The sequence below is a fragment of the Tasmannia lanceolata genome, unplaced genomic scaffold, assembly GCF_043159265.1.
Source record: "Tasmannia lanceolata isolate RefF3 unplaced genomic scaffold, GAP_Taslan_0.1 ptg000015l, whole genome shotgun sequence".
NCBI classification, from domain to species: Eukaryota; Viridiplantae; Streptophyta; class Magnoliopsida; order Canellales; family Winteraceae; genus Tasmannia; species Tasmannia lanceolata.
Genome location: NW_027518692.1, coordinates 60,141,364 through 60,165,099, shown reverse-complemented (window position 1 = coordinate 60,165,099; position 23,736 = coordinate 60,141,364). Strand labels below are relative to the sequence as shown.

The 23,736-nt window shown below is 36.7% G+C and overlaps 2 protein-coding genes and 1 long non-coding RNA gene across 3 annotated transcripts; all 3 read right to left on the bottom strand.

Annotated features, from left to right (window-relative positions):
• Positions 1 to 5,876: 5,876 nt before the first annotated feature.
• LOC143892778 (MYB-like transcription factor 4) lies at positions 5,877 to 7,663 on the bottom strand. Its single transcript, XM_077397640.1, has 3 exons — positions 7,415 to 7,663; positions 7,115 to 7,244; positions 5,877 to 6,640 (listed from the first exon to the last, which is right to left on the bottom strand). The coding sequence occupies exons 1-3, from the start codon at positions 7,542 to 7,544 to the stop codon at positions 6,223 to 6,225; spliced, it is 678 nt and encodes a 225-aa protein (XP_077253755.1). The 5' UTR covers positions 7,545 to 7,663; the 3' UTR covers positions 5,877 to 6,222.
• Positions 7,664 to 12,837: 5,174 nt separating this feature from the next.
• Positions 12,838 to 17,833, bottom strand: LOC143892779 (uncharacterized). Its single transcript, XR_013255612.1, has 2 exons — positions 13,356 to 17,833; positions 12,838 to 13,160 (listed from the first exon to the last, which is right to left on the bottom strand). It is a non-coding gene; the product is annotated as an uncharacterized LOC143892779 (long non-coding RNA).
• Positions 17,834 to 18,444: 611 nt separating this feature from the next.
• On the bottom strand, positions 18,445 to 22,999 carry LOC143846342 (uncharacterized). The gene is made up of 3 exons (XM_077354773.1): positions 22,727 to 22,999; positions 19,455 to 19,813; positions 18,445 to 19,356 (listed from the first exon to the last, which is right to left on the bottom strand). The coding sequence occupies exons 1-3, from the start codon at positions 22,749 to 22,751 to the stop codon at positions 18,610 to 18,612; spliced, it is 1,131 nt and encodes a 376-aa protein (XP_077210888.1). The 5' UTR covers positions 22,752 to 22,999; the 3' UTR covers positions 18,445 to 18,609.
• Positions 23,000 to 23,736: the final 737 nt, after the last annotated feature.

Below are 23,736 nucleotides of genomic sequence, written 5' to 3'. Positions count from 1 at the left end.
GCCTTTGGCGACCCGACCCGACCGAACCCAATCAGCCCAAACTTATATCTATTTTTTGTATATTTTTTCTCCTTTTTCCACTGAATTAACCTGACCCAATTTGAAAAATCAAGTTACACAACTTGGGTTAGAGACGAGAAATTTAAATGTAGGTTAACGGTACATGTCGCACATGTGGCCCCCTCTTTTGGGTTGCCCTACACATGGATGTTTAATATCTAGGAGTTATTGAGTTTAGAACCCAAGACGTGAGGCAATAGCTCTGATACCATGTGATATAATGGAAATCTTCACTAATATTGGATGATGACGAAGAACCTAATGAGTGTTTATATGGACCACTCAAGGGATAAATAGAAATAGATGAGCTAAAATTAGGAGGAGATCATCCTAATCAAATCAAGTTACCTAATCTAAGCTAACTACTAAATCTACCATCAGATCTTATTCTCTAACAGAGAGGGAGAGGGCAAGAGATATTAAGGCCATATTCCATTTGGATTTTGAGAATTGATTGATTCGAAAATGAGTCCTATAAATTAGTTTTGGAGTCAAAATCAATTCTCTAAATACAAAGGAACCGTGCCTAAGAAATTATTTAGAGGCAAAGTGATGAGATTGATGAGGAGGGGAAAGCCATGAGTGGAGTGACAGACATGTACAATTACAACAGCAAAAAGCAAAACAAAACTTTAAGAAGTTATTTAAAATGGACTGACCCTGAGAAGGAGGGGGCTTAGCACTAAAATAACATTAAAGAAGAAAACAAAAGGCCCCATCATGCATGCATACAAGAACCTCTAGATATGCAACCCGATTTCAATCTCATCTGAGAGTAACCGTTGCTCTTCATCCTTTCTGAATTATCTAGCATGATGAAAGAAAAGAAAAGAAAAATCGTCTTCATTAAAAATATAAGTATTCATAACATGTAAGAGATTAAATGGGTTAGAAAGAAAGTTAAGAAAATAGATTTCAACACATATTCCATGAACAAAAAAAAAATCATGGCTACCAAACATGGCCTTAGGGATGCAAATAACATTGAGAAGATTACGGTTATAGATAAAGAGATAAATGAAAGGGAAGTGCGTTGAAAGCTAAAACTTTAAAAGGAAGAGATAGGTCTCCTAAAGTACGAAATGAACAGTGAGGAGGTTTCGTTATAAAGTAGTATGATAATCACAATCATCTCTTACTTTACTATTATGCACATCAGGTTTATAATGAAATTGATCTAAAATCCTATAAGCCAGTCAGAACCGATAATTCCACAGTGAGTTAATTAGATCGAGACAGTTTCACTGAGAACTTGACTACAAATCATTGTTCTTATTAATATAATCCTACAATTTCAAAAAAAAAAAAAAAAAAATTGACAACAAATCTTTCTGGATGCACAGACGGGTGCTTACAAAGAGCAGTGCATTAAGTATTTACATTTTTCACTGTTGTTAGAACTTCACTTTGTTGATGTGGATCCGGTACAAATGCACATTGTACCGGATGCACAGACGTGGATCCAATGGGGACACCCTTGAGGGCTGGTTTTTGCAAGGGCACCATTCAGTTTTGCATTGTTAAGTATAAAAGATTACATAACGCCTTTCTCCAATAGCTTAAGCTTTTGGAATAACTGGTTGTTTCACATGGTATCAGAGCAAATGCCTGAGTTCAAACCTCCTGGATAGCAAAAATCCATATGCAATGGCTAAACCCAAAAGAGGGCTCACATGTAGGCCAAACCCAAAAAGAGGGGGCCACACGTGAAGGGGAGTGTTAAGTATAAAAGATTAGATAACGCCTTTCTCCAATAGCTTAAGCTTTTGGAGTAACTTATTGTTTCACAAGCATTCCTCTTAAAATGATAATTCATGGCTACAAACTATTCCTCGTTAAGCGTAGTTGAAATAAATGAGTTGCTGATTAAAAAAGGGGATCTTTTTTTTTTTGGTTTGTTTCCCTGCTGTATTTTGCTAAGAAAAAGAGCAAAAAGAAAAAACGTCAAGAGGTGGGGTTGTTCACCTTCAAGCTTTCATTACAGGTTGCTAGAGAGGTCTCCAAAAGTAGAACAAAACTCCCTTGTGTAAGAACAATCTGGGCTAAAGGCAGCATAACAAAACATGCTTTTGTAGCATGGCAAGTCATACAAGGTAAGACGAGCACATCTAAAAGATTGCTTCACATGATGTCTCTTCAGGTTGCTGGATATGTAACTCAGAAATTGAAGACACTGATCACCTTTTCTTTACTTGTTTGTTCTCAATTTGGATATGAAGAGCAGTCTTGTGGATATTCAGCTACATACGACAACCCCACAAAAGCTTAATAAAAGAGGAGGAGTTGATTAGAGACCAATGCAAAAGAGGACCAAATGTCATCAGCCATGAAGATTGGATTCACATCCACTATATATCAATAGAGAGAAATTCAAGAATCTCTGAAGACATATAGTAAATCTTTGGACTCATTCCTTTACCTCTGAGCCTTAAGAGGCTATTTATAAATAGGGACCTTGATCGGGTTTGAGAAGATACATTAGGGTTTCTAAGTAGTTTCCATGAAGTGGAATTACCCTATTATCCCTGTACATGTGGCAGCCCAAAATTGGGTGCTATTTTCTCTACGGTTTCCACACATGGATGGAATTACTCAGTACCCTCGGACACGCGGCAGCCTGTGATTGGGCCGTTATTTTTACCCCCATCACCTCCAACGCCCTTGAACAGTGTAAATCAGGATAGTGAGGGGAGGGATCATGTTAGAATGTAACTCTTTATCTTTTCTGAAGTTACACATTTGGCGGGGATCCACAAAACACCAGCTTGTCTATTAAAAAAGGGTAGAGAAAAACTAGCCATTTGAACTTTATGTTGTTTATCTGCTCAGAACAAAGGGAAACTTTAATGGAGAAATGGGTGGAAATGACCAAAAATGTGGTTGCCCATCGCACTACCCAAACAAAAAGGGACAATTTTTTCCCCGAACTGATCAAAGACTAGAGCAGGTCAATCTACTGTGGACTGGTAAAAATTGAATTGCCATTATCAGTTTAAATGAAAATTGTCATTATAAGTTTGACGAGTCAAAAATCACCATTTTACCTGGACAGGTAACAAATATATAGTTTTAGATTACCGTTAATAGAGAGCTTGCCCTAGTGCATAAATAACAGCTATCTTCCGGCAAGCGTAGGTTGCTTATTATTTTTCTTTCAAAATACCTAGGTGTACAATTAGGGCATGTCCGACAACCATTATAATATCGGCTTCCACTGCATTTTTAGTGCAGAGAATGAAAAAAATCCAAGAAGAGATTCTGTGGACCGTCGACTCACAGTTTCTGCCAGCTTATTCTGGCTAGAATAAGAAGCACCTTGCTGAGGAGTGTGGGTCACATGTTTTTTCTACTAACAACATAAACATAGCTAGGTAGGTGGTGTGATATCCTTGTCCGAGCTAAACGAATACCTGGCTAGGGTTTTCTAGTTATGCACAAAAAGGTGAGCTGTGCATGAGTCTGTGAATGTGATGACCTAAATTGTCTATCATTCTGTCTTTTTAGTCGAGTGAATAATATTCCTTCTATTTCTCTCCTTTTGTAGCCAATTTTTTTTTTTTTTTTTTGGGTCCCTCAACGACATTACTGATCTCTTTTGCCATTAAAAAAAAAACCATTGCTGATATCTCTTAAACTGAAGGCACTTAAATGCATGCACCTTGACAAACTGATAATACTATTCTACACTACATTAATGCTTACAGGTTTTTCTCCAAACTTAGCTCTCTTGTTTTAAGGTATTTTTAATTGTGCCTCTAAAAAGTATCTTTTCAAAATTACCCATATGAATCAGGTTTAATCTCCAACTAGGTGTTAATTTTTACTTATCTACACTCCATCAATCCTTTCAGGTTTCTTAGGTACTACAAAGTGCACAACTCTTATTGTTAGTGCAAGTCAAATTCAGAGATTAGTGTGAGCCGTCTAGGAAGCAATAGCAAGAAGTTTATGCCCTATTTGTTTTGGATTTTGAGAACCGATTATGAGAATAAAATTGATTATTGGAGTCTAAACTGATTATTGGAGTCAAATTTACGTTTAATTTTGAGTCCATAAATGTAGAAGATGCTTAAAGTGGTATTGACACTCTACAATAGCAAGTTGCCATGTGTGGCACAATGACTATCCATGTGTACTAAAGATGATTGGCTACATTCACTCTGCTTTGCACAATTGCTACTTCTTTTACAAGAACATTGCATTAGGTCTTACTCCCTACTTGAGGCACTACAAATAATGTCTTGGACCTTTTTTCTTTGTTTTGCTTATATGAGTACCTGTTAGCCCTAGCTATTCATTTCATGGATGGGAATTTGTGATTAATGCATTTTGCATATGTCAACTAAAAGAATAAAATTCACTACTTTTACATATAATGGTCCTCTCTTTGTTTTATTACAACCTCTGGTATGTCAACTGTTTCTTATTTGTGTAAATTCAGACATGTTGTATAACTACTAAAATTTTCATTATCTCTGTTACAGGTTGTATAAGCAGCTGTCTTGAAAGCCATCATTGGATCGATGTATACTGTTCTTGCACGTTGCATAAGCTTTCGAGGAGATAAGAGTCATGTAGATGTATTATACAGATGTTGTTTACATAGGAGATTGCTTATCTGAATGTATAATTTTCTTCAGTTCCTGTGAGATGCGGATGTTGTGTATACATGTTACATCAATAAAATTTGTTGATGTGGATTTCGTTACAGGTTGTACTTGTAAACTAGTTGCATGTGTATTTAATGCAAAGACTGTGTATCCAAATAGGTTTTGGATATGGTTCAATATATATGTGGATGTGAGTCATAACTGTCTTTTGTAACATTGTCTTATTGTGAATGTCATGTTGGGTACAGGTACTAAAGTGTAAAGAAGGTTATCTATTGTACCCATTTTGGGAATTTTCAAAATTAAATATTTTTTGAAATAAATTATCACGTTTAGCAGCGGTGCTAAAAGAGACATATATCGATGTTATACTGGTGAGCTTCGAAGTCTAACATTGTAAATTAGCAGAGGTCATGACCGCTGCTATAGTGTAAAATAAAAAAAATATCTATATTTACCGACGGTCAGAACCGTTGGTGATTCTAACATACATAGCATGGCCATACATTTTCACCGATGGTCCTTAAACGTCGGTGTATTCATCGACGCTCACAAAACGTCGCTAAATGATCTATTCATCGATGCTCCTTAAACGTCGCTGTATTTACCGATGGTCACAGAACGTCGGTAAATACACGTATCAAAGGCCATGTGGATCTTTTAGTGACGGTCATGACCGTCGGTGTAATATTACATACACCAACGGTTTACTTAAAACGTCGGTGATAACCATAACACCAACGTTTTTATTTTTATTTTTAACGACGTTCATAAACGCCGGTATAACTGATAACATCGACGCTTTGAGAAAAACGTCGGTAAATACCTTTAGGCACGGCAGTATCATCAACGCTCTTGTAGTGTATTGTTGCTTAAATCTAATTGTAAGCTTATTGGGAGAGTTCCAACTATCTTCTAGAAGTGGAATTGCGCAACACGCCTCTAGGTTTTTATTCAAGTTAGCAAATAGATTAGTCAATGTGACCTAAAACTAGCACGCCTCATTTTTCGCTCTATCTTCATACGAAAAAACATAATCTTTTCATTCACCTCAAATTGTCCTTGACTATTGTACGAACTATACGATTAATAAAGGAGGGGGGGGGGAATACAATTACCTTATCTTATAATTCTCCATCTTATTATTTTGTGTTTCCTTTGAATGTTTGGTAATAAATAGAAATTCAAGCAAATGAAAAGCAACAATTTCAATAATCAAGTCCAACCCTTCCATTGCCCTTAGAAACACATACCTTCTGTTTGTTACAAGAAATTGTAAACCTACCAGTCTAAGTTGGGTCTGGTCATTCAATCATTCCAATCTCTAACCGTGAGTGAGATGAGAAGAGATGAGACTCATAACCCATAGAAATGAAGTGCCTAGTATCATCCCTTCTCTAATACGCATCGCATACTGTAGGATTCAAAAAGACCTCTTATGCAACAAGACCTTCTGCTCTGGAATCTAACCATTTTCTTTACATACTCCAATTTTGTGTATTCCTTCATGTGCTAGGCATGAAAATGCTGTCGATGATGTTCCATTGCACGTTTACCTAAAGAGAAGAAGCGTTGGGGTTGGAGAGGTTGTGTTTTCAAGACCCCTTCGTATATTGGAATTTTCATGTTGTTGCATCCCATGTGCAGGAGTAAAAGAAGAAGGTATAGTTATGGTGAGATCAAGATTCAAGTCAAGCAACGCACTTGAATTCTCAAGGCAACTAGCTGCATCTGATGTCTGATCGTTGTCTCCTTGGGATTTTGCTTGTTCAAATAATTGGCACTTGGACCCAGATGATGTGCTACTACCAGAGCCATGTTTCTGCTGATGAGAGGGGAGGTTCCGGCTCAATCGATGGTTATTGGGATCGATTCCCATACTTATCAGCTTTCTCCTAAGATGAGAATTCCAATAGTTCTTTACCTCATTGTCTGTACGTCCTGGCAATCTCCCCGCGATCAATGACCATCTAGAACCATCATGCAAAAAATAATTAAAACAAGATTTAAGTTTGGAGTTTGAGCAATATGTTTCAAAGTGCAAAAACAGACTACATAAAAAAGAGAGTTAAAACAAGACCAGAAATACATCTTTGGAAGATGAAGAGTCCTCCCTCTACATAGATTCATTCTTATAGACAAAGCCCAATAATCTATATACATCCATTAATGCTTTCATTTGATGAGAAGCCGCGGTGGAGCCGTGGAGGTCCGCTAATAGTGAAGCCTCCTTTCATCGCATGAGGAGGTCGGCTAATAGTGCAACTGATAGACTAGCTTGGGAGGGAGCTTTTAGGGCATATAATTGGAAGTCTTCGAATTCCTTCCTCCTTGGGGAGTCTTGGTTTGGCATTTTGGGTGGTTTCCCGGGTTTCATTCTTTATTAATATAATAATTTTTGCCATTAAAAAACTGAGAAGCCGCGGTGGAGTTGAGTTCCATACCGGTTCCCGAGAAGTGCATGGAGCTTGATGATGAGATCTTCTTCATCCTCTGCAAAGTTGCCTCTTTTAATGTCCGGCCGCAGATAATTTATCCATCTCAGCCTACAACTTTTACCGCAACGAAGCAACCCTAATAATAGAAATGAAAGAAAATTCTTAGTGATTGATCAATGGATAATGAATTCATCAAGCTAGGTAAGCAAAGGGAATGATAAGTTTATTAAATGGACCTTGACAAACAATGATCAAGTACTAATGCTGTGTTAAAATTAATATTCATTAGTTTTGTTAGAGAGAAACCTGCAGCCTGAGGGAGAGACCTCCAACATCCTTCTCCATGAGTTCGGATATAATCAATGAGTTTCTGATCTTCTTGCTTAGACCAAGCTCCTTTGTTGGTGTCTTGCTTGTCACAGCAAGGTTTCCTCATTGAAACGTGTTTAAAGAGAGACAAAAAGGTGGATAGATGGATCCTTAGGGATAAAGAAAGAGAGCACCAAAGAAGGAATGGGCCTTTGGATCCTTAGGGATAAAGAAAGAGAGCACCAAAGAAGGAATGGGCCTTTGAGATAAATAAGAGCTTTTTTTTTTTTTTTGCAGAAGTGAGGGTTGACTTTGACCGGCAGTTTGAGAGCATGAGATAAAGGACGGTTAGTTGTTGTTAAGTACATACATATCTCTCTCTCTCTCTCTCTCTCTCTCTACCCTGAAGGAGAAGTTTTAGACACAAATGCAATGAAGTAGGCTGGTCACATGCTCTGCCCTCTCGTTGACCGATAGCTTTTGTTAACTCCCACCCCATACCAACGTTTCTCTTCCATCTTTTACTATCCCCAAAACTTATACCCATCTATTTGGGATATACAAATATGGGATTTGCTAGGGACCATCGCAGAAGGCATTTGCATGAGAGAGCAGCTACCTAGGCTCACTTTTTAACACTTGTCTTATCCATTTAATTCATTTGAGGTGGCTGCTCTCTCATGCAACAGCCGGACCGCGAAATGCCTTCTGTGATGGTCCCTAGCAAATCCCTACAAATATACATACTTCTATATGTATATTTGGACCTCTATCCTGCTTGTACGATGAGCAATCCGTGTGTTTCTCGCTTTCACGACTGATCTTAAGATCAAGGCATCAGTACATACCCTGCAGACACTCACAATTTCCAACCTTTTCATGCCGTTTGGATACATGAATTTTACAATCCAGGATTGTAAATCCTTAATTTTACAAGCTAAAACCTGGATTTTACAATCCTGGAAATATACAGTCCAGGTATTAGCTTATAAAATCAAGTTTTTAGCTTGTAAAATATAGGATTTTACGATCCAGGATTATAAAATACTTATGAAGCCATTTCGATACAAGGATTTTATAATCCAGGATTGCAAGTCTTGGATTTTACATGCTAGCTAAAACCTCAATTTTATAAGCTAAAACCTGGATTTCATAATCCTGAAAATATACAATCCAGGTTTTTGCTTGTGGTATCCAGGATTTATTTACAAGCTAAAACCTGGATTGTACATTTTCAGGATTGTGAAATCCAGGTTTTAGCTTGTAAAATCGAATACTTTACTATCCTGGATTTTAAAATCCATCTATGCAAATGACTTATCTTCTTAATCTTTCATGTTTTGATACCACAAAAAGAGCTGACAAATACACTGCAAAACAAATAAGAAGCTTCATCTAGACATGTCTGGGATTAATTGAGTAATTGAATGGCGATTGGCGTGCCACTAGATGAGAGGTCGAAATCAGGCTAACAGCATGTGGTCCAGCCTTGATAAAGCTTCCCAATTTATTTTTGTCCTCACATTATTCTGTGTCTTCCATGGATAATTATGATGGTGGCAACGGTATGAGGTTATACAGTTCAGTATTCACGTGCTAATGCATGGTGGTTGCTGTTTTCGTCTTCTCTCTAGTTTTATGTCTGTTAGTCAGCTCTATTGCATTGGGATAAGAATGGTAGTACTTGACCTCTCCATAAGGACGTGGTCTTCACTGAAGTGATTTAGAGCTTTATATTTTATTCATTCGTTGGGATTTGTTCTCACATACACTCATTTTCTTCTTGTTTCTTATAGTTGGCTGTTAGGTTGGTAGTTGGATTGATCTATCATCATGACAACGGGAAAAAGCCTTTAGAAATTAGAATCTCAGACTACTTATTCAATGAAAGTAAAGAAAATTCTTAGTATCTATAATTGTAGTCTGTCAGGAGTGGTTTTAAATTTCGGACTTCACCAAAACCGAAATCAAGAAATTTAGGCCGAAATCCGGTACGCCAAAAAATTAACATTTTATTCATGACGAAATTTCCCCCAAAATTCCTGAAATTTGGTAAGTCCGAAATTTCGGATTTCGCTGAATTTCAGTTACGGGCCCAACTAAGAATCCAATGCAAGTCAAGAGAAAATGGAAGAGTCGGTGAGAAAGAGAGGGGGCTAAGATCCAAAATATAGCTAAAATTAGAGGGTGATGGTTGAAAACAATGGTAATGACATGATCGATGTGACTGAGGTGGCAAGCATCAAAGACGATGTTAAAGATACAGCTGGTTAGTAAGACAGCCTCAGGTGAAGATGCCAAACCCTTGGGAGAAGGGATGCGATGAAGAACGAATCTATCTTTTTTTTGGCTGTTTGATTGCGGGATAATCTAGCCTTGAATAAGACTTTGTCCAGGATTGCCTGCTATTATGGATATCCACGTCACTCACTGCAACCTAAGAAACCCTACCTCAGAAAAATGACCAAAATACCCCAATCTCAAAGAAAATGGTCAAAATGCTCTTTATCTATGAAAAATGACCACAAATACCCGTATCTCATAGACTAATATCTCATAAAAGGATCGGTGAATAAAAGAAGAGGGTATTTTTGCCATTTTTAAATGATAGGGGTTATTTGGTATTGTTACATAAAATAGGGTTGTTTCGTTATTTTAATAAGATATGGATATTTTGATCATCACATAAAAAAAACTCTTGGGCCGCGTTTCTTTCGACGTAAAAATGGGCGTAAAACAAATTTTACATCCATTTCCACTTAAAAATGCTTGTAAATTTTGTTTCACGCCCATTTTACTTTGAAAGAAATAGAGCCTTGAGAAAAAAATTTGGAGTCAACAGGCCGTCTCTCCCGTCAGGATTTTTTTGGTAGGTAAGCTGGGATCGAAGCTGGGAGCTTACAGTTACAGTTGAGAAATCCCCTCATAATTTGTTTTCCCCCTTCCATTCTGTTTTTTTGCCAAAATTCTTTTGATTGGGCTTTTCTATGTGATGAAATCCATTGATATCAAGAAAAACAAAGGTTTTTTTTTATATGTGTCCTAAGATATTGGGTGAACTTTCCAAAATACTTTTATAAAATCTTAAACAAAGGTAATTTATTTAGTAAACTATGACAAGAAGTGGATAACTCATAAGTTATTATCTTACATTAGAATTTGATGACATGTACTGACACCCATATTAGTGTTTTGAACGGATAGAGACCAGGTTATTTACTTATTTATTTATCATGTTTTATTAACATGGGGCCGGCCATTTAAACCTCTTCTATTGGGTTGTTTTACATTGTTTTCCATACCATCACTCTCTCTTCGATTGTCTGGTGCCTCACCTAACAATTTTGTGTTTCCTACTTGTACGTTGCCTAAAACCAAACTGAAACATGATTAGCACTGAGAAAGTTCACTTATCCGTTTTCCAATTCAAGCTCTGTAATCCTCGTATGAGTCAGGCTGAAAGTCTTTGCAGCTGGACCCCACCTTACATCTACTCCATATATTCATTGATTAGGGCCTGTAAATTTGGTAATGCCATAGACAAACCATGAAACTTAAACACTATTTCCTAAAGTGACACTGACTGGGCCCACTATGATCTGAATGGCAACCATAAGCCCGGCAAAATTCGGATGATCCTAAGCCTTTGATCCTTCGAGCCTCGTCGAGGATTCCACCGTGAAAAGTTATACCATTGATATTTATGGTGTCTCTATCAATGTATAAAACTTAGAATCATGTTATTCAAATCATACATCTAGATTATGCCATGATCACATATGCAGTAGATCTAATCAAATGATTACCAATTTATTAACCTAAACTAAACGGATTTAACCATACAAATAAACTAGAATACAAAAGAATGAATTAAGAACCGTGACGGTGAACGACCGGGTTGGATCTTCAATTGCCTCTCTGGTCTGCACTAATCCAAGACATGTACGTCTGGGTTCAGACAAAGACATGTACACATGTGCAATCTAGACCGTCAATCGTTTAGAAAATCAAGAGGCAACCCAGATGCCCTTTGGCCCCATATCGAACCTACACCCAACGGGTAAAATAAAGGACTACAAAAAAAATCAACGGTTTAGCTTTTCATGGCAGAACCCTAAACAAGGCTTGATAGTTCAGATTCACTTGTTCATCATAATTATTAGATATTGCCACTAAGAAATAAGACATGTAAAACAAAACTAGTGTAAAGACTATTGCGACAAACACTAACATTTAGATTTAAGAGAACAAACATTAATGCAACAAAGAAGAGTAACAGATCTAATCTGACAGAAATAAGGGGTGGAAACCCAAGACAAGAGAGCAGAATAGAGACTGAAATGAACCAAGATGATGTTTGCTGGTCGCATATAGCCAGTTTGGGGGAGAAAATCCTCGTCTTCCTTCTTTTTCTTCAATAATACCTTCATTAATGTCATATTCCCTTTTCAAATACTTATGCAGCCATAAAAACAATCACCTTTAAAGCTAATCTAATCTCATGTCTACAAAATATTCTTAAGTGAATAAAATAAAAGGCTAACTACAGTAAAAATCCTCGCATTTTTTTTTTTGAAAGGTAACATAATTTTTTGAAAGCTAATCTAATCTCATGTCCCCTACATGTTGTGCCCATGTGCAACTTCAAACATTGTCTTCTTAGTTGGCATGTTGATAGAATTATTGTAAGCAAATTCTACCTAAGACAATAGCAAGGCCCATTCCTTCAAGTGATCGCTTGCAATGCAAGAAAGTAGGTTTCCCAAACTATGGATGCCACTCAATTTGAGAATGAGTATGAGGATACTGTATTTTTGTCCCCAATTTCTTCCAAATTGTACGCCAAAAGTGACATACACATTTCACATATAGATAAAAAAATTATAGCAGTAGGTACCCCATGCAAACATACAATCTCCTTAAAGAAAAGTTCAACATGTGAACGATCCACAGTCCTTGAACAAGGTCTGAAATGTGTGACATTGGAAAATCAATTGACCACCACAAAGATAGAATTATTCCCCATTGCCTTCCTAGGCAGTCCAACCACCCACTACATACTAAGATAAACCCACGGTGATGTAGGGACTGGTATTAATGTGTACAACCAATTGTTTTGTGACTGTCTCTTTGACATATTTGCAAACCCAGCACCACCTAACCAGTCTCTCAATGCCCCTATGCATGGGGTGCTAAGAATAACAATGAGCCACATTCTCCAAGGTCTTATCACGACTCCCAATGTCCACCAAGATTCATGCAGCTCTCGTATAATTTGTTCACATACATAGTCATCTAGAATACATAATCAATTACCTCTAAACCATAGTTTCAAAACTCCCCCCATCATCGTCGACTCTGTTAGGGAAAAAGCCTAAAGCAGTGAACGAATTTGAAAATGACAGGAGGAATAAAATTGATGGAAGGAATTAAAATATGACAATAATCAAATTAAGGGCAAGGCACACAATAATCAAATTGATGGGAGGAATTAAAATATGACAAAATATAAAATTGATGGGAGGAATTAAAATCTTCCCAATAATTTAAGATTTTGACCTGCAAATGAGATTTCTACTATCTTCAAGTACCCAATTACTTTGAGCAAACATATCCAATGCAGAAGATATAGGGATTTGCTAGGGACCATCGCAGAAAGGCATTTCACGGCTGGCTGTTGCATGTGAGAGCAGCCACCTCAGATGAATTAAATGTAAAAGGCAGAATCTGCTAAAGAGTGAGCCTGTTGAAAAATTTTAGCAAGGAAAGATAAGTAATATTTCTAGCCATCCAACATCTTTTTTCCTAGAACAAGCTGTGAACTGAGCAGCGAACTATACTTTTGTTTTACACGAATAGATTAGTCCTTGGAAATTCTAGAATCAACCCAATGACTTTTCGAACCAAGAGAGAAGCACATGTATAGCTGGACTTTTACCTTAGTTTTTCAAATTCTTGCAAAACCCAGAGTACCCTCCCCTCCACAAGCATCAATAGGAAGAACTACACTGTCAACATCACTCGCCGATATGCAACCATGCTTCGAGGACCCCAAACCTCCTTACAACATACTGGGGTGCACCATTTAGGCCCGCAAGGACGCATGGCAAAATTGTGTATCCTATCTGATAAACACAACTCAAATCTGTATGACAGATGAAAAGAGAAATAAGAGAAGAAAAATGGGGAAGCACAAAATATCCTTGCATTTCTCCAAAGCAATCTATATTGAGAGAAATTATATGATGCCCGACCGTCAAGTCACATGATGGTGGTACTTCAAAAGTACCACCCTTGATATTTGATCCAACAGCAGCCTCTTAAAAAGTGGGTAGCTGTTGGATCAAATATCAAGGGGGGGGGGGGTACCGTTTTGACGGTACTTGACGGTCGGCCACCATATAAAAACTCCTATATTGAAATGAAACAATGAATTCTCAACTTGCATATGAGAGAACACAGACTTGCACATGCGTGTTGACATAAAAATCAGAACAAACATAGATTTGAATCTAGAATCAAAACCGAATGAAGGCAATCCGAAGGCTTAAAAAAAAATCAAAATAAGAATCTGTAAAAAAATCATAAAAAATGTGCTATACTGCCCTGGTCAACCCAAATAGTTGTCATCAGCCATATGGAAGCAAATATCAGCAGTATGACAACACGTGTGGAAGAGTCCTGGATCAGGAAAAAAAGACAGTTGTGAAGCCCCTGGCTCATGAGGTACACTAGTCTTTCCATAAAACAGACAAGAGTTCAGAAAATGTAACTGGAACTTCAAAACCATAGTTACCAGGGTTGCCATCTTGTATTCTGACCTGCGATCCGGGGTCGAACGATCCCAAATATGGTTCGCTTGCGACCTGGATCTCCAAAAATGGTGACCCATGAAAGAGAAAGCGAGAGATGTGCATGTGCTACGAGAGAGAAGGGAAGAAGACGGAAAGGGAACTAAAATCAACACCTTATATGCTTTCATTTATGATCGAGAATGCAATAAATGTTGGTACTTTATTTAGTGATATTTGTAGATCCTCAAATTTTATATATTTTCGGTTGGATTGGAACCGGGACATTCATTTTGAATAAATATATATGGCATACACAAGTTTTTTTAAATTTTTTATTAAATATTTTTAATGGTTTAAATGTATGTAGTATTGACATTTCAAAACAAAATATATATGTAGCATAGACTATAGAATGATATTCATGTGTGTGTGGAGAGAGAGAGAGAGAGAGAGAGAGAGAGAGAGAGAGAGAGAGAGAGAGAGAGAGAGAGAGAGAGAGAGAGAGAGTAATGGAGCGACATTAATTAGCGCTCCAAATCGACCCACAACCCCAAATAGCGAATGAACTTATCCTACTCTCATCGTACCGCGTACCAGGCTACCAGTGTACCCCGTACACGTTCCCGTACTGCGAACCGAAACGAACCGTGTTCTAAGCAAGGTTTTAAATTTCGATTTCAGGGGTAGTTTCGGTCCTCACCGAAATTTTAGCCAAAATTTATGCGGAAATCTCGAAATTTCGGCCGAAATTCGGGATTTCGGCCTAAATTTCGACCAAACTTACTGAAATTTCGGTAATTTCAGCTGAAATTCTGTAAAGAAATAGAAAATTAATATTTTATCGAAAATGGAACGTTTCGATTTCAGTCCTGACCGACCGAAATTCCGGATTTCGGCCGAAATTTAAAACCTCTGTTCTAGGTAACATTGTTCAAAATGAAAGATTTATCAAAAACCTCTGTTTTGTTGTAGTACCTTGATAAAAAGAACCAAAAAGTTGGAAGAATAATTGTACCACACTCTTAGAACCACATTTGGCTCAATACATGGTTATGTTTCCTAACACATCATATATGATTAGGCAATGTATAATATATATTTCTAAGATTATCATCTTCATCTTGGTAAATAACCGAATACTTTTTGTCCCTTTCCAACTTTTTACATGGAGAAATGATTCCAGAAACCACCATTACTTGATTAAGAAAATACGTTCATCAAATTACTACAATTGGAATCAAAACAAAAGAGAAAATGTACGGCTATTCTAATTAGATTTATATGAGAAATTGCAAGAAGATTCACTTCATCTTTAAAATTATAATATTGTTGCTAGGTAAAAGCTATCTTTATAACTTTAATAAGAGCTACGATTTGTGGACATGGACACAAGTGTCGAGAGTCGACACGTGCACGCGACACGGACACGGAGTGTCAGACATGGCAAATCGCCAAAATTTAGAAACAGGGGCACGGTTAAAATACAAAGTATATATAATCATGATTTGTAGATACGGATTCATGTGTCAAGTTTCAACACGGACACGAGTTGATACGAGTTGTCTGACACGGCAACATCTAAAAATCTAGAAATGGTGACACGCACATACATATAAAATTATTGATTACTATCATAATTTGCAATAATATAAATATGGTATTCATTTAACAAACAAATAAGTCTTAGAATCAATCAACTATAATCTAAAGAATATATGAGATAAACAAATAATAGCACATTATTAGGGGTGCTGACGGAAACCTGATTATGTCTTTCTCTGGATCGATCGGCATTTGTGACGCTAATGAAGCTGAGGCTAGGGCTCTCTTATTTGGGCTGAAATGGTTTCTTCGAAATAACCTCGGGCCTATAATTATCGAAGGAGATTCGTCAAATGCCATAGCATGGCATCTGGCCGCTCAGCCGGTCCGTGGAAGCTGCAAAGCGTGCTTGATGAGTCCCGTGACATTATTAGGGAGATCAATCCCCGGCTGGTGCACAGGCGAAGATCAACCAGTGGAATGGCTGATATTTTAGCCAAGGAGGGTGTTGACGTCCCTGTAACTCGTGTTATTTCCTTCACTGAGAGAGTGTAATAGTTTTATTTCTGGGACATCTTATCCCCTGATTGTATTTTATTCAGATCAATAAATCTTTGTTACCTTTCAAAAAAAAACATTCCTCAATTGAATCTAGTTCTCTTCAATCTCCAGTATAAAACAAAAAAGGGAGACCAATATGATACAATGAATATAGTATTGGAATAAGAGTTGTTTAGGGCTTTAGGCTTATGAGGGAGAATATAGCAACAAATATTAGTTAAAGAAGAGTTAATAATAAAAGAGGTAAAGACAATATTCAATAATAAAACAGAATGTCACATTTGGCACGGTACAAAAACGTGTCGACACGCCCACGTGAAATCTAACCCTTCTAGCAGTACCTTTAAAAGTGTCCAAAATAGTGTCAACCTGTGTGGACACGCGTGTCTTGTCGGACATAGCAGGACCCATGTGTCGGCAATAAATTCAAAAGTGTCGTCTAAATCATAGAATAAAAGTCTCTTGACTTTTAAGATGATATCAAATATTGTTTGTAAAAAATTGAGAATAACTACAAAAAATATGAATTCTTTAAATTACATTTTGATATATTTCATTTTTTTCAATAAATTTTTGAAACATCATGACGGATAAATTGTAACCATTCATCCCAACTTCACTTTTAGAATGAGATACACTGCTTTAATATCATCACTTCTTTCTCTATTTATAAAGTGCAGATTTGATAAATGACTAGACACAATCTTTTCATAATAGGTGGCAGGTTGAACATCCTGGCATCAATTTTACAAATTCGAGGTCATTACCACTAAGGTAAATGCTCAACTATTCATCCTCAATGTTCACAAGCACAACTGCACAAGGATGCAAGGTAGGATCGGTATGTGTTTCAGTCGCGATGTAAATAGGAACATGCCAATTTTTGGTGGAAATTTCAGTGGAAATCTTGTAAAATTATAGAAACATATGGAAACATACGCAAATGATGGACATTTACAATGAAAATTTAGAAAATGCTAAAGTACAAATACATGTTAAAAAACCATTACAAAAGCAAAACAAAAAACACCCGTAATTGTTTAACAACATCGAACGTATAGTGACATACATTTTCACACTTGGTACATACTACATTTCATGTGTATTTCATATAAATATTTATACATAATACATACAACACATTTCACATACAATTCAAATAAATATAATTACGTAACATATAGGTTTCTGTATGCATTTCAGTGGGGATGAAAACAAAAATATTTTGATCGTTTTGTGTCGATTTCCATGGACATTAAAAACTGAGCAAGGATGACTGAAACTTGTAGATGCTTGAGTTGGTATACAATGTAAAAGACCCATTTAATTATTTCTGATATCATGAAATAAGAATTTTACTAACCTCTTCAGCAGTATATCTTGGGCATAATGATGAGTATACATGAAGATGTGATAGTTTTTTAAAGGTATGAAGATGTGATAGTTGTGCAGATATATATTCTGGTCGTGATTCATCATCCAAGCAGACTGCTATTTTCGGATTGCTTCTCTAGGGTTATTTTGGAATTCATATGTAGTGACATATATATATATATATATATATATATATATATATATATATATATATATATATATAAGCCACAGTACTGCAGGCTTTAGAGTTACATGATATTGAGTTTTGATGTTTTCTTGACTGAGAGAAAAGGTAGAAAAGAGAGTTTTTATCTCCATTCTTAACGTGTCTTTTAATAAATTTCTCTCGGATAATGACACAACTTAAGGAATACAGGTGGCTCAATACGAAGTACATATTTACTTCTATTTTTATGACCATGCATTGATTCATGGACATACACATTTCCTTGCAGTCGTGACTCCATAATTAGTTTCTTGATAACATATAATTTCATGTATTCTTCTATACATGCTACCACAATCATAATGAACAACCTCTCTTCAAGTTCTTCTAATTTGTTATCAAATTCATTTGAATCACTATCTGATCCATATGATTCCATATTGTTTAACTTACCAGCTAATAAATTCATATAAACTCATGACATGCACAAGTATAGAAATCTAAATACAAACAATAAGACAGAGGTTTCAAATGAACCCGCACTTGACTGTACACATATTCAATCCATGGATTCATTCAAAAAGCATTCATAATCAAAACTAATGCATCAATAAAATAGAGCAAAAACATAAAAACATCTACAAACTCGTGCATCCAACCTGTCTTACAAAAACCACTTACTCAACAGTCAAGCAAAGTAGACCAAACAATGTCATGCCCAATCAAAATAAAATAAAATTCAGATAACCCTATTACTAAAGAGAAGCTCCATAACGATTTGGATATAAACGGGCTAACTTCCGATCGACCCACTTTCTACGTGACGTAGGACCTAGTAGGATAAACATTTCCCTTGCACTCGGATCCTCAAGCAACTCCACAACATCGATATATAAATCACTATCAGCAGGGATATCATCCATCTCATGAAGGCGATCTAAAGCGGTAACCAAGGTACTTTGAGCCTTTTCCCTTTTAGCCTCCCTTTCTTCTCGAGCCTTCTCTCTTTCAGCTTTCCTTTCTTCTCGAGCATTCTCCCTTTCGGCTTCCCTTTCTTCTCGATCCTTCTCCCTTTCTAATCGAGCCTTCTCCATTTCAGCATCTCTTTGCAATTGAGCTTTAGCCATTTCTTGTGCAAGTTCAATCAAAGTAGCCATGCAGTGGCTAAGTTCAGATGTTCTAGAATCCTTCCTTTTTTTTCTTCTAGATGTTGCTGTTTCAGAACGCGACCTACGTCTAGATGGTGTTTCCTCTCCCTCTCCTATTGTATCTCCTTCATTATTATTACCATTTGGTATAATTTCCTCTAAAGGAGTTTTAGTATTACCAAACAATTCATGAGTTTGTGATTGAGATTCCGCAACACAGTCTTCATTGAGCAAAACCTGATTAGCAGGAGTAATACGCAAATTTCCTAATGTGGATGTTCCACCAAATATAATGTTCAACTCGTCGGCATTTTCTAGTGGCTTTCGACGAAACTGTGCCGCTTTTGAATTGCTCTGCATTTGACACAAAAATATATTATTAAACTTGCTTTGGTATGGAATATAACAACATAACAGGATGATCAATGCAATAGAAGGAAACTAAAATGTACCTTCAAGTAATCTGCCCATTGCTCTTCACTTGCAATTACAGTTTGTATGACCGGATCCCATCCTAGTCCTGTGGTATTTGATATAAGGTTATTCCAAACATTCCACTCTTTCTTCAATTGAGCCATATAATTTTTAAACTTCAAATGATCATAATTCTTGTTTGTCTTTTTGTTGAACTCCCCTCTAATATGTTTCCATCCAACTTTATTGAATGAGGTTGTAGGCTTGTTGCCCACAAGTGTTTGCTGCACCATTAAATCAATAAAAATCTTCCTATACTCTGGACTCCAGGTGGCCTTTTCTTTGGGATTGTTTTGTAGAGTACTTGAGCCAGCCATCTTAGCCAAGGGAAATCGTCCTGCCCAACAAAATGTAGAGCACTTGAGCAAGGATCTCTCTCAAATAAGATGCGAGAGAATTGCACTATGTTGCCACTCTCTAAGGTGTGATAGAAAAGCTGGTTTTAATTACAAAAGGGTAGTCAAACATCTCTTGCCCCCATAATTACATCAGTATAATGTTTTGGATTCACAATTTCTAACATTCCTGTGTAATGAACAAAATAAGCTTTCTTGCTCTCTTTTCAAACACTTTCTAGATCAATGAATATGACAACAAGACATAATAAAGAACCCAGGATTTTAGAACCAACCCATTATTGAAAGTTGAAACCATGGATAAAAAAGATAGTCAAATAAAAATCCAAGCACCAAACAACTAAAACAGCCATATGTCATGTGCAGTCAACAGCGCACCCACGATATTTAACCGATAATAAACAATCAAATGAACAGCTGTGGCAGATTCAAAGGCAAGCAAAGATGAAGCTAATGAATTTCCAACAGCCGTACACTATAAAGCACAACAGAAATACTAAAGAAAGCATATTAAAAAACAAAGCACGTGTCATTGAAACTAAAGTCATTCCACCAATTGAAGAAAAAAAGGGAAAAAAGAACCGTTTATTGGTCGTTACCAACAGAATGCCTTTTTTGCATGATGGGTTATTGGATCTAGTTGGGTTTTAAGGGTGGTCTTAGACACAGTTTTGGGATTCTTTTAGGCTAGTATGACTGCAATCTAATTGGATTGTGGGTGAAATTTAGGTGTAAACTTACCATTGAAAAAAAAAATCTGCATAAACGTGCTAGTTGATTGGGAGTTTCATTATTAAAAATGGCATTTGCCAACTTGTGTTTCTATTTCAGAAAATATGGAAGATAGGCTATTAGAAGTTTGAGTATGGGGTGTGAGGCTATTAGGAGTTTGCATAAGCCTCCATATGTTCTTTTCTTTTCAAAACAGCAGTGGAAAACTCTCTCCAGGGAAAAGGAACTAAGAAAGTATTTTTTTACTTCACTTGATTACTATAGGGTTTTCTTCAATTAAGGAATGAATTGAAGAAAATCTTTAGCCTTTTTTTATTCTTGTTTCTTCTATTCATCATAGTTATTGAATAACAATGTCTTCTCCTCCAATTGACGACTGTAGAATTTTACCATATCTTAAACATCATTAGCTAAGTATTAGTAGACGTGTCCTTAATGGTCTTGCCATTTTGATCTTTAATGGTGTTCATCAAGGAAAACCCTGACGCATTAGTCTTGGTGCAGTCAACAATGATCCTTGGGGAGGTCCTCTTGAAGAGACATACGAAGTCATGCCCAAAAGAGAAGCCTTGAGGATTGGAGCTTACATACACTTGCTATTAGTGTGGGGTGTGGGAAGAATTTTTGCATTAACAGAGAAAGATCGCTTGGGTCAAAAAGAGAAGATTGTGGTCAAATGTGATCAGAGTGCCAATAGTAGGTCTTCATGGTGGATCCTAGAGGGAGACTTTGAACTCAATTTAGGTTTCTCCCTAAACCATTTTGAGGTTAGATTAAATTTTAAGACTATGGTGGAAGTGATCGGTTGCATAGGCTGGAAGAGGGGCAAAAGGAATCTTGGCAGCATTGCTTGTTTTATATTGGAGGTAGCTCTATAGGGATTTTGCTTCAATTGCACAGACCATCAAGGGGACTTTATTCAATGTAATTCATCCAACAAACAAGGGAGAAAACATTTTTTTGAGCATAGGAAAATTAAATTGTTTGATGAGATACTGAATTCAGTATGGACTTCGAGGATTCTTCGTTCCTTGTTAAGGAGTTGAAACTTTGGCTAAGCAGCATGTTCTCGCCGTCGTAGAAGTGTTTTATACCTCAAAAACATCACTTATGTGCTCCATTTTTTTTGCTGAAGTTCTGATTTTTCTTTAGGAGTCCCACTCCCACTATTTGATTTGTAACTGTTCTTATTTGCTTCCCATGCATCATTCTTGTTTTTTTTTCTATTTAAAGTTGGTTTTCCCAATGATGTTTTTTTGGTACAATATAGAATTCATGCCTCTAGAAGTAGAATGGGATTCTCAACATGAATGTGTGTCTCCAACATGGTTTTAAATTTCGCCCGAAATCCGAAATTTCGGATTTTGGTGGAGGCCGACACCGAAATCAACATTATCCGAAACGGTATTTTGTTTCGGCCAAAATTTCAGAATTTCGGGCGAAATTTCATTTTTTCCCGAAATTTAACCCAAAATACCTGTTTTTACAAAAAAAATAATTTAATATTTTACCGAAATTTCGATAATTTCGGCCGAAATTTAATATTGAATACAATAGTCATTTATTTGTTGTACCGGATTTCGACCGAAAATTTGAAATTTCATGGGTCCGAAACCGGTATCGAAACCGAAATTTCAAACCATGGTCTCCAAGCATAGAATGGGATCTTCAACAAGAAGTAAACAGCTGTGTAGCCATTCAATAAATAAACAGCTGTGAATGAAAGAAAAGATTGGCCATTCAAAAAAAAATGAGAGGAGAGATCAGAAACCATGGCCCCAAAGTAAATGCCCACGATGCCATTAATGCATTCCAGAAAGTGGATTGCATGCATGAAATTATCCTGGATTTTAAAAATTCTGCACAATCAGTTAAGTGCTGGTGGATGCAAAAAACCATGAAAATAATTCAAGAGATCCATACAGATTACAGATTTGAACTTGCAATGAAATCAATTTCATTTCTCAATTAGAAAGGTGAGCAATTGAGTTTAGATTTGCTTCTATTTGTACGAACATGATCGTATTTGTTGCGACAATTACCACAGTATCCGCATTTCACATTACAGATATATGAAAGAACAAAAAACCTAATAGTGAAAAGGGGAAAAACAACGAAGTGTAGAGACTAATAAAGGGGAAAAAGAGAAAATAGTCACGTACCTCCTTGGCTCTTCTTCTTCGCCATGGTTCGCCTTGACTCTGGAATCACAAGGGCCGAGAGGCAAGATCTTGGCTGATTTTCGAACAGTCTTTGGAGGAGACCAGCCCTGGGCTGAGGGCAAAGGACCTAGAGTTAGGGTTAGGGTTAGGGGAGAGAAGATTACGTGTGTGTGTGTGTGTGTGAGAGAGAGAGAGAGAGCGCTCAGAGGCGAGAGTGAAAGCTAGGGTTTGGTAGAGAGAGGAGGGTGTGAGAGATCAAGGGACGGGCTCTTGGGGCTATTTTCGTCATTTAAGCCGGAATTTAGTTATCTCTACTTATTATTTAATAATCGTTTACGAGTCTTAGAATCGATTATTATTGCGGGAACCACGAATAACCGATTCTTAATGAAAATTGAATTGTGGTGAAACCATGAAAGTTACTTTTTCTCAATGAGTAATCAAATTATGGAAGAGCATGAAATTTTGTGAAAGCTTTTACTTTTTCAGAAAATTCTTGCAATCCAAAGGGGCCTGTGCTTGCTCAAAAAAATTAAAAAAAATCCGTGTTCTTTAAAAAGACGAGGCTCATATAGTGAACGCATGAGCAAAAAGACAGGAATGAGGTAAGGTGTTTATTCGGCCACAATATCTCTTTTAAGCAGATAACCAAAATATCCTTAACTCTAGAATATTTAACCCTCTTCTACATCTATTTTGGTCAGTTTAGACCATTATTTTAAGTTTGGATTTCAGATTAGTCAAATCTTAGAGATCTGTTTATTGGACTGCTTGTACTGTCGATTAAGCAGGTAAGGTAGATTAAGTTACTAGGATTGATTTGGCCAAAATTAGGTTTGTCTTTATTTAATTATTTATATTTTTATCATAAGATCTTTTTAGATTTTTGAATATTTATTCCTCTGGTGTTTATATATACACTCATTAGTTTCTTTGTAACAGAATGAAGAAGAAATATATCCCAGAAATTGTGTTTTTGCACAAGAAGAAGGATAGACCTTTCCCTCGAA

What these genes read in the sequence shown, in the direction of transcription:
- LOC143846342 (XM_077354773.1), bottom strand. Translation starts at nt 22,751, where the DNA reads ATGGCGAAGAAGAAGAGCCAAGGAG. An exon ending in GAAGAAGAAGAGCCAAGGAG is followed by an intron (nt 19,814 to 22,726) that starts GTACGTGACTAT and finishes TTTGTTGGGCAG; the next exon opens with GACGATTTCCCTTGGCTAAG. An exon ending in AATGGGCAGATTACTTGAAG is followed by an intron (nt 19,357 to 19,454) that starts GTACATTTTAGT and finishes TGTCAAATGCAG; the next exon opens with AGCAATTCAAAAGCGGCACA.
- LOC143892778 (XM_077397640.1), bottom strand. Translation starts at nt 7,544, where the DNA reads ATGAGGAAACCTTGCTGTGACAAGCAAGACACCAACAAAGGAGCTTGG. An exon ending in GTCTCTCCCTCAGGCTGCAG is followed by an intron (nt 7,245 to 7,414) that starts GTTTCTCTCTAA and finishes TTCTATTATTAG; the next exon opens with GGTTGCTTCGTTGCGGTAAA. An exon ending in CATGCACTTCTCGGGAACCG is followed by an intron (nt 6,641 to 7,114) that starts GTATGGAACTCA and finishes TGATGGTTCTAG; the next exon opens with ATGGTCATTGATCGCGGGGA.